We start from the raw sequence: 11,696 nt of genomic DNA, 5'->3' as shown, positions 1-11,696 counted from the left end.
ATTTCTTGACCCTGGGGTCTCACGTTTTCCCCTGGGGAGGGGGTAAACTTTACTATAGTTTATATAGGGAAATCACATTTTGGACCAACATTTGTTTAATTTCCATTGGAAGTAATTCAATTTAGGTTAGCTTTATCAGTATTAGATAGCAGTTTGATAGTATGCACATATCAGCCCTGACTGACCCCCCGGGGCTGATGGGTGGGGCCAAAAAGGGTTGAATTGACTGAAATTTCAAAAAAAATCTTCTCAAGACCAAGATATGGTAGAATCAAACACTCTCTATAGATTGAAGGCTCTTAGTCTTAAGGTTTATGACCCTAGGGTCTCATGTTTAGACCCTGGGGAAGGAAGGGGAGAGGGGCGGGGGGGCGGCAAAATTTATTATGGTTTATAATGGCAAATGATACTTTGAATATTACATTTTGAGCCAGCCCTACCCCCAAGGGCTGTAGGGTGGGGCCCAAAGGAGTCAGTGTGCTAAAATTTCTTCATTTTTCTTGTTTAGAATCAGTGGTGCTAGTTTCAAATACTTTTTAGTCTTAAATCTGTATGCTAGATATTGAATAAGGTGGTTTTATTGTTTTTTTGTCACTTTGAATAATAATTCTGTTCATGTTAAAAACAAAATCAACTCTCTGTATAAATATATCAGGTGACCGTTAAGGCCCATGGGCCTCTTGTTCACAATATATCTAGAAATCTGCACATTAAGTCATAATATATCCAACTTTGAAATATGGTTTGTGCTCATTTCAACAGTATATATGCTTTAATTTTGATGAAAAAATGGACAAATTTCTTTGCTGGGATTTTTGTACACTGCTAAGAATGAAGATAAATATCAACAATCTAATTAAGTGTACATCTTTTGTTACATATATAATGAGACAGAAATTGTTTGTTGTCAGCCCAGCTCTCCATGTGGTATATTCTTTTTCTATTTTTTTCTGTACAATGACATTGTGTATGTAACACTCGCAGTCTATATTTACGTTTTGGTAGGGTATACATTCATTATATGTGCTGTAAGATTCGGTTTTGTGTTTTAGGTAGATCTGTGGTCTCGTTCAAGGTATCAAGTTTTCAATAAGGTAAGCTATATAACACACTTTTTCACAGACTTTCCAAAGCAATGAAATAAATCAAATATATTTGATATTGAGCATCCTTGGGCCAAGAACATTTAAAAGTGTATAAATGCTGAGGTGGGATGGGCCCGCATGGGGAAAAGATGGATGTATTGGGGGCCCAGAATACAAATGGAGGGGAGGGGTTCTTCGAAATACTATTCCAGGATAGTTGAACCTAATTAGGTATAAGTTATCCCAGCTGTAAGGGTTTAAAATTGTGTAAATGAAGGGTGTCGCGCCACTAGGAGCAAAAGAGCAGAGACAAGTAAGAGAGCAGGGACAGAATACTATATGACTCCACTAGATTAACTAGCAAATGTTTATCTAGTTTGGTGCAAAAGATCATCTTGTGGCCATGACCAGTTGCACATTTTCTGGTATTTTGAAATAAAAAATGGCCACTCAAAAAAAAATTCAATTAATTTTGCAGGTAAAGGCAGTTGTCTCCCTTCCTTTATATTGATAACATACAATGTGTATTCATTAATATTTTAAACAAGCCATACAAAAAGAAGGTTAGACCTGGGCTAGTAGAATTTTATGTAGGGGCTAGTGAATATTTTTAATATGTACATTTACTATGAAAATATATTTTGAGAAAATCTTCCAGCAAGTTGAAAACTGATGGAAAGGAAGTATTGTTAAAGTGTTTTGCAACCCAAGATTAGGTAAAACAGAAGTGGTACAGTAGTATTTCTGACAAATCCTTAAGTGATTTTCTAAACATAATCTACTGATTTTACAGGTAACAGACATGGTAACTGCTGCTACCCTACATTTCTGTCACCCCCAGATGCCTGACCTCAGTCTACGCTCTTTCCTGGTAAGAAATGATGGCTGCATATACAAACTGTATGGAAGAGAACTTTGGTTCAGACTTCTTTATGTTAGGATAATGCATTGGTTGGGCTCTAATATTTGGGTACAAATCATGACATGTAGTGGTTTTGAAGACCTCATAATTTCCGAAAGATTTGTAAAACATTCTCCAACAAACTGACCCCAGGAAATTCTCAAGATACACAACATAAATGTTCATGATAAATCTCAGGATTTGGAAAATTTGAAAACTAAAAGTTTTATACATTGAAGCCATACTGACTGTGAAATTCACTCATATTCATCTGCTAATATTAAAACAGCACTAGATATGCAAGATTTGTATGTACTTAAATGTGGGATTTGTTTTCCAGGTATGGTTTAACAGCTACAAGACACTTTTCTCCGCCCCTTGTCAAAAATGTGGAAAGCACCTCCAAGGAGCCTTCCCACCTGTATGGAGGGAACTTCGCACAGCCACACCTCAGCACGATGGCTGCCGGCAAACATAACAGGACCTCCGACAGTCAGTGTTATGAGAGAGTATCAAGCATGTGTTTTTTGGATGGAAGAAAGCTATCGCTTTGATAGGGAGCATTGAAGTGGAGCCTACTATATCCTAGGGTCCACGTATTGAAGGAGCAAGAACAATTTCGAAATTTAAGTTTGTTGATCAATGTAAGTTTAGATTACTGTGAGGTATCTACGTTGTAGTAAACAGGACTCACACAAAGAGAAGGTGTAGGTACAGATCATGATGACTTGGTGGTGTAAAGATGTTGATAATACAAACATCAGATATTTCTTGTTGTCCTGAATATTACATTGTGCATACCATTGATGGTGCATATGCATATAAAGTGCTTAATACAATTAGTCCAAATCTAAAGAATCTGTGTTACTGCTATTCCTGCTACCCTTCCTTTTAGTGCTTACAATAACCGTTTCTTAAATTAGATAGTCCTTCACTGGTACTACCAAAGGGGACTGTGGGGGGGTGGGGGTTTCCAATCCCATCAGTCAGTCAATTTTTCTGTATATCAGTGTCAATCAGTCAGTCCATCACTTGTCAATGTAGACCTTGTTCTGTTACATCACTCAAAAGCTTGGAATGGACATGAAGTGAATATACTGAAGTACATGTATCTGTTTCACTCTCCTCACTCAGCTTATTAGAGGTAGAGTATGATAGCTGCTTTGTATGAGAGTTTGATGTAATGTCATGTGTGTAATGAGTATAAGTAATGAAAGGGCAGAGTGGATACATTTAACTGAGAGAAAAAAAAATGTGTGTTAGTAAATTTTTAAGAAGTGACATATGTTTACCTGTCATACTGTGTGAGTAAGGTGTTTTGGATGCTTTTGACTATTGTTAGTGAGTGTAGGTCTGCCATATATGAATGAAATGAAAAATTAAACATGGAAAATAAAATGTTTGTGTTCTTTTAATTTTGTGGTTGAGGCAGGTATATGTACAGATGTATTTTTAGTATTTATTAGACATCTAATAAATAAGATACACATTATAATATTCTTGGATTAAAAGAATGCAATCTTGCAAATTTATTGAAAATGTTGTCAAGTGACAAGTTTGCAAACCAGAAATCCCTAGCTGGTACAGTCCCTTGGCAAGCTTGTATTTTCAGTAAATTTGAAATAGTTATTAGTTGATCAGAAATGGAATCAGCTGCAGCAAAGTAGAAATCTCAAATATATACGGACGATCATGTAACCCAGACTACAACTTTTAATTTAGTGAGTATGCAGAAGCTCTTCAACTAAGGACATTTTTTTACCAACACTGATTTGGATGGCTCTTTCATTAATATTCAAGTTGACTGGATTCATTTATGATAGTCATCCAATATCAAAAATATCCACCAGTAACTTATTCCTCTCTGTAGATACTGTATGCAATGCAATACGTTAAGTACTAGACCTTGTCTTCACAAAGAGGAATGCAAAGTCGATACTTTTAAGTGTGCACCTACATTTATCATGTGAAAAAATGGCTACAAAGTGTAATCATTTGACATTATGGCATATACAGGATTTCCTATAATCTTAAAAAAGACGAGGCAGCTATGATAAGATGAAAAAAATATACAAACGTACAACATGGGAGAACTTTTCTGAAGTTGCCAAGGCATTGGAATTGCAAAAAACAGTTAGTGAATCAAACCCATAAGTAATGATCCCTGATCAAGGTATTAGAACATATTGATCAGAGATCTCGGGAAGATGTCGACAATATTTAATACAACGCAAGAGGAACGAGAAATTTTACATTTGACGAGTGCACTGACAAAATAACAAAAACTATTTTGTAATTACGTAGGCTTTAAAACTGAAACTGTATCCTCCATTGCGAATATTCTGAAGACCTTCGGAGAATTTGCCTCGTCGGAGGCTAGAATCGCACACACGATGGACATGCGTTTCGCTAGTATCTTTTGTGAAAGACATTAATTTAATCATAACAGATGACCAAAGTAGAGTCAGAAATATACCCCTAAAATGTTCTGGGGTTCGACAACTTCAGTCCGCAAGTAATAACCAAAACTGCCGAAAACCCTGAACTGAAGGCGACCTACCAATCGGTTGCAACATTTTCTCCATATTTAAAAAAGAAATCAAGGAAGGATAACGGACCATATCGCCCAATCCGCCCAACGTCTGTAACATGCTATATATAGTATCATAAAGAATCATATGGAACTAAAAAAAGATGGCACATACTAAAGCAAGCTATTAAATAAAGAATTGCATGATTTTAGATTTGGACGCTCATGTACAACTCGGCTCACACAAAGAAGATTGGCCACAAGCCGTGGATGATGAAATGTTGATGTTATTATGGATTGTGGATTTTGAAGAATTCAGAGTTTTGTTGATCAATCTTCAGCAATATTTCCCAAAAAATGCATTTTTTCTATTAGAAATTTCGACTTTTCGACTCTTTACGCTTCTGCATATCAAACTGAGAGCGTTCTATGCATGTATATAGTTGTGAACTATTTTGGAGGATGTTTTGTGAAAAACACAGCGACGACCAAAATGAAATATACCGAAGATGAAATATTGAGAATGATTGTTCTAGCATATGGTTAACACTTATCTTTGTACATGTACGCTGCATTAAGCTATGACCTATTGCTGACGATAACGTAAATCACAACGTAATGGCGTTTTACAAATGAAAGAGCGAGATAATTGTCCATATAAAGGAAGAACAAGAGAGACTTTTCTCGTATTTTCGATAGATGTTCCCTTACGTTTCCCGATAAAAATATTTGATGTAAGACGAGGAAATTCCCAGCCATAATAACTTTGTTTCGCAACGTGAACAACGCATTAACTTCATGTTAACACATTTACATCACTAGACCAATTGGGTAAGAATAAAATAATCACCTTCTAACAGGTAAGATGGGGGGACCTCAATACTTCGGGATTTTTCAAGTATTTGGTTGCATGGTTATATTATACATTTACAATATGTACCGACATTTTCTATGTCTATCTAGATTTGATTGTTTTAGTAATATTAAATGTTTTAAATGCTTAAGTGATTACTCCTTTCATAGTTTAAATTGTGAACCTATACCTCTGCGCATAAATACGACGACTTGTTAATCTTGTTAATTACACTGTCACAGATATGTTTGGAATTTATTTATTTTGTAAATGTTTCGAATGCCTTTAATGAAAACAACACAGGAATACCGAAGGGTTAAAATAACCTTACTTCAAACTCAAATTCGATAAAAATATTCTATAATGTCCTATATTTCAGGTTCACGAGAAAAGATGCGGTCGACGTGATCAATTAATTTCTTATCATTTAGGGATAACACATCATCGATTTATCTGAAAATGAGAGGATTTTGTTACCAGTCCTGACAAGCTCTTCATTACATTCAGTCTGGACAAAACCGAGTCGGTTATAAGAGAGGCACAGCGTGTCCCCATAGGAATTAATGCCAACATTCTGCTGGATAATCTTGCCACTGTGACTATCGCAATAGATTTTGCCCTAGCCCTAGGGTTTTAATTTCCCTGTCTACAGCTCACAGGAGTGGTCGGTTAGTGGTTTTTTTATCATAGACATCTGTATTGAGGATTTTCTTCCTGCGGAGATTCTCTTGTCCTACTCTTGGGTAACACATCCTAAAATGGAAACATTTAGCAATCAGGTGACGCCATATTATGCATGCAAAATGTTGTGTTGGCGTTTTGCATACAAAGTACTATTTTAACCGAAAGACATTCTTTTTAGGCACGGGAAAAAATATTCTCTACTTTAGGGATAAAAAAACAGAACAGCGAATCTGTTGATCTCGTATGGTTGTCCCACGAGGGATATGTGTATCTGGCTACGTCCTTTTGGTGTTGTATACAATATCTGTATGACCGTTTTATGGAGTTTGTATACGATATATGTGAAGGCGTGGCGATTGAGATGTCATGCTTGCTTCGATGGTTATTTAAAGAGGTTCTCGGGGTGATTCTTGAATACACGTGAACGGTACATTAGAGAACATTGAGCCCTAATAGACGTCACAGAGAGCGAATATTGCCTTGTCGATTTGGATATCAAATAGTTTGTACCCGTACCTGATAATTTAGCATTTTCAGTGCTTAAAAACTTGATATAATTTTGTATTTGAATAAGGTTTTAACACATTAACATTTACCAAACTGACCCATGAAAGCGTATTTCAACAATTGCTCGGTATATAAATATATATAAATTTATTTATATACAGTGCACGGAGCTGTTACAAACGTAGTCCAAGCCGCTACACCTTGTATCTACACAAGGGCATTCGAGGAAATTAAAATCCTTTCTTCCTCATCCCTTGTGGAACACTCATTGGGACTCAATAGATTCCTTTACCCTTTTGGGGTACGATGAGGGATCCAAACTCTAGAGGGAAGATCCTTCGGTTGCCACGTCCTTAAATGACCTTAGCTGTTAATAGGACGTTGTCAAACTATCGGCTTAGTATTTGATGTTTGAACCCTTTCACCCCTATGTAACTTTAGTAGACTCTAACATGTATTGATATGGATGAGTCCATTATGGTCTACAGTGGTGAAAGGGTTAAGAGTCGTACCATAGGGTTATATCTCAACCCCAATGAGGTGAATGGTTATGCTTGTTTTTCCCTGTTGGTCCAGTGTATGTACAATGTTGACTATGCTCGGGGATCAATGCGCCATTGATGTCTTCCTTGTAATTTGTGTTTCTGTGTTACGACACAACAAAAACGCATCCAGTATACGTAGATCATCACTTTTTGCCCAGCCACGTGCGTTTTCTCCGAGCCCAACAAGAGTGATTAATAGAAGTTGCTATAACTTATTCCATAGTTGTTGTAAAATAAATGTAGTTTATATCCGTCGTCTTGGATTTACACTTCCAATGAGCAATACATGTGTACGTTCTAACGTTCTGTAACCAAGCCAATAGCCACTGGTATTTACGTCGTGTTCAACGAGATAATTCTGTTTCACAAAATTACACTTTAATGTTAACTGACATAATATCTAGTGATATAAGTTTCAGTGGGATCCATTACGTGTTGTGTAATTTTGTTTACCTTTGCAGAGTAATCGTTTTAAAATGTTGCATTTGAGTAAAAAGTTATTGACTAACTGTAATTGCCCACTCACCTGTCTGTAGTTCCAGCGAAAATACATTTACCTTTAATAGATATAAGTGTATGTGGTATATAATTTAAATCCGAGCATATCCTGTTTCCATTGATATCAAGAGAAATCTTTACTAACCACACGAGATAACAAACCCGTCTCCAGATATTCGATATAATTGTATGCGTACTGCAATTTACACACACAAAAAGAGTAAGATAACATTGAGTTATTATCATGGTAACTTTGTGGACCTAATTATTTTCACACAGTTTTATAGATCGGTATACTTATATACTTGAATGTCAAAAATGCACTGAAACTTGATAATGCAATTGAGCAAGCACAGTTTCAATTAAATTCTGTATAGGAAATTGAAAAACAAATTTCTTCATACAAGAGTTAATGAAAGCTTGCGGTTTTCAATTCGATAGTAATTGGATTAGAACGAGATTCACGGCGTTTGATATAGACTATAAAATAACACCGCGAAATGTGACAGAGCGATTTCTGTTAATAACTTCCGTATAATACGCACTGATACCTCTAGCATAAACAGTGTAAAAATGACCGACGGGGAAAAAGTAGTGAAAAAGGAGTTGAACTAGCATTCACTCATACATGTAATATCCACATGTAGATACATACGCTTTTTAATAATAATGGCGATTCGCAAAACTTTACAAACTACACTGTATCAGTTTGTGTCTTTAAATCATGATGCCAAATATTTTTTAGATAAAAATGGTTTGAATGTATGTACTACATGTACTTACATGTAATTACTATGGAAGAGGGGTAATTGAGACGGGCGGAATACCAGATTAAATCAGAAAATATTTATATACAGCTGTATTTGTTGATTATCCCTTTTTGTGTGTGCCAGGTTTTGTCAGGTACTGACCGGAGGTCGGTGGTTTTTCTCCGAGAACTCCGGCTTTCCTCCACCACCAAAACCTGGCACGTCCTTAATGACCATATAGCTGTTACGTGTAATAGGACGTAAAACACACACAAAAAATGTGTGTGTCAACTCCAGTTCTGTTACAAAGATCGAAGTATTTTGTGCTGAGAAGATTTCATACATACAAAAGAATCTTATTCATAGTCTAATTAATTTTTCACTCGCTAGCTGGATAATAAAATTTCCTTTTTTTCTTCCTTTTTTTATATGTTTTGTCTACTGATCTAGGTTAAGGTAAAAATCTTTTATTTGAATTTTATTTTTACAGAAAAAAGTTATCCTTTCGCTGAACTGCATGTTGATATCATAAAACTTTTTAAAATCAAATATAAAAGAAATAATATCATATTAATGTACTACGTATAGCTAGAGCCCTTGTTTAAATATGAATATATTAAATCGTGAATCAATTGTATCCAGATGCCAAATTACTGTAAATTTAATGTTATTGATATGAAATGTTTTACAAACAGTATTAACGGAAAGGTCAAAGGCGTGGTAGGCACGGAATCGTTATATAGAAACGGTAAATGATAAGTGTGTATATGTGCGTAGGTGTAATTAACCGTGTATTGTCCAGATATATGTCCTATCCGACAACACATCAACAAGTAGTTAAGATAAATATATGTTTTCGCCGTATAACTATCCCACTCAATAACAATTAATTAGATAACATCCATGTGTGGGAGGTACCCGACTGTTGACGTTGCCGGCTGGCGAGATTACTATAATTATTGTATAGTTATATTCAGCTTTCTGTTTTTCTGACCCACGTGATACCGTAGCACGATCACATCTATTTCACCCCTGCGGTCAAAGTCGTGGGCGTGTCATATGTCTTATCTAGATCTTTCGATGGCAATATAATCGAGAATATTATTCTTATGAATTATATTGTTTTAGGCTCTGAGTCAAGAAAAAGAACAACTACCGTAAAATTGCATATACAATGTAGTACATTAGTTCTTTGTTCAGGAAGTATACTTCGGTAAGCGTCCTTCCTTCCGGTGACCGCATGGGAACTTTTTAACTTATTTTGTTGCTTGCAAATCTGCAACGATATACTAATGATATTTTAAAGAATAAGGTATACGTATCATCACTTCTTGGAATACACAATATTGTTGAATCTGTGGATGACATCATTCCCACAACTTAACCAAGTGCAATTTTGCTATGACATATTCCAGGGATGTAGAGAGCGAAAATGAGCGTAACCCCTGGATATCCAGGACGAACTTGACCGTGAACAGGCATCAATTTATCGCTGATACACAATCACGTTTCCTACATACTATGGAATTCGACGAAAATGTTCGCATCAACATTATAAAAAACATTCACTATTTTTTTTCATTATTTTAGAATGATTTTATTGTATAGGTCTTGCATACAAAAGGTTTACTTATTAACAGGCCAAGCCTATGTAAGCCCTCTCCTAACAATGATAAACCATACAAACTCATCATATTTATAATACAAATATACAATAGTGAAATATTGTATATCAATATGACATGATTAATGTTAATTGTCGACTAAATGATTAACGATTGTCGATTGACAATACAAAAGGCGCCACAAATACCAATCAACCAGTCATATACGGACTGGGGCCAATAACAGTCAATTCTTCTATTCACTAACGCTATTATAGATCTAGACTGGAACCCATTCCGTTCAAACAAGTTGACAATCAGAACCTGAAAAGGGAAACAATTTGTCAGAATAATAAGTTCAATAAACTCAAGAACAGACATATTCATGTGAACATCAAGTGGATGACTTCCTTACAGAAACGTTTGAACATTCATTGAAATAACATTACTCAGAGCAAATAAAGTTAAGGAGACGTACGTTGATTCTGATAAAAAAATAAAAATAAAAAAAACAGTGTAGAAAGAAGTGATCCCAGTCCTCCATAGGGTAACATTACACACGAGCAACATCAAATTGATCCATTTTAAGTTTACTGTTTAATTTATTAATTGACATAAGGCAATGGAATGCATTTTTTTCAGTCACCGTGATATTAAAAAATAATATATGATGGACAATGACCATCCTTATCATGCGAGTAGAAAATCAGTTTTTGGTATTGGCACATCAAATATTTGAATTTGTCGAAAATGAAAATGTTTGTATCAAGTCCTTTACATAACTTCAAAAAATATTATATTTAGATGCAAATGTGTAACAATGCCAGTCTCTTTATCATATCATTACTTGTTTTCCGTCTTTGGATCGACTCCCAGACGTTGCATTCTCTCTCGGTACAGACTGTGCATCATTAAGTAACGCTTTCCCTCTAGAGCTACCTGGGTTCGCCTCATTTGGTTTGTGGGAATACATGCTATCTTCTTCGTTTTATGTCCCATCTATTACTATTATTGTCATATCGACGATGCTTTTCTATTTTGTCAGTAGCTTTTACTTTTAATTCTTACCTATGTATCGTCCGATGCGTAAGAGGGGCGTTACTACTACTATTAGTTTTTCTCACTTTCTGTTTAATGTGTGGAAGGAAAATAACTAGGTATTAGCACTGTCTCTTTACTTTATTTTTTACTATAACTTTCGATATGTCTGAAATAATTACTAGCTTAAGGTAATAGGATTGTGTCACCATTTCTCAGTAGAATTTCTTCAAAATTTGTAGTCATATTGCATTGAAGTTAAGAAAATGTTCTGCCACAACAAAATATAGGTTGTCAGAATTTTAAGGATTTTAAATGGAAATTTATGTAAAAAGGAGTGAATTTTTAAAAAAATAGAAAGACACAATATTTTGCAAAATAATGTCAATGAAAATGATACTGACATAGAGTAGTATTGCATTAATGTATATCAATTTAATAAATGCTGAAATTATGTAAAATTAATTATCTATAAACGATTAAAATTGACATTTTATAATAAAACCATATACACATAGTAATTGCATGTAAGAGTTATCTTTCTTGAAAAACTTCACAGTAGTGAAATATGTAGCCGGTTTCCTGAAGTACAGAAAAATGGACACATGCGACTCATTGATAAAAAAAACCTGAATTAATGCATGGGTTGCTTTGAAATACTTTAATATTGAGAGAACACACTGTTCTGTCAATAACCCCCCC

General features: G+C 35.1%; 1 protein-coding gene across 1 annotated transcript in view; it reads left to right on the top strand.

The window, feature by feature from the left end:
* Nucleotides 1–3,382, top strand: part of LOC110458315 (mediator of RNA polymerase II transcription subunit 27-like) — an 8,871-nt gene extending 5,489 nt beyond the window's left edge. The window contains exons 6-8 of the mRNA XM_021509967.1: nucleotides 1,053–1,094; nucleotides 1,879–1,956; nucleotides 2,327–3,382. Of these exons, the coding sequence (XP_021365642.1) occupies nucleotides 1,053–1,094; nucleotides 1,879–1,956; nucleotides 2,327–2,464 (258 nt within the window). The 3' untranslated portion in view covers nucleotides 2,465–3,382. The remainder of the gene's footprint in view (nucleotides 1–1,052; nucleotides 1,095–1,878; nucleotides 1,957–2,326) is intronic.
* The last annotated feature ends 8,314 nt before the right edge of the window (nucleotides 3,383–11,696 follow it).

The sequence above is a fragment of the Mizuhopecten yessoensis genome, unplaced genomic scaffold, assembly GCF_002113885.1.
Source record: "Mizuhopecten yessoensis strain PY_sf001 unplaced genomic scaffold, ASM211388v2 scaffold9541, whole genome shotgun sequence".
Lineage (NCBI taxonomy): Eukaryota > Metazoa > Mollusca > Bivalvia > Pectinida > Pectinidae > Mizuhopecten > Mizuhopecten yessoensis.
Note: the sequence above shows the minus strand (reverse complement) of the source record. Positions and strands in the feature narration are given on the sequence as shown.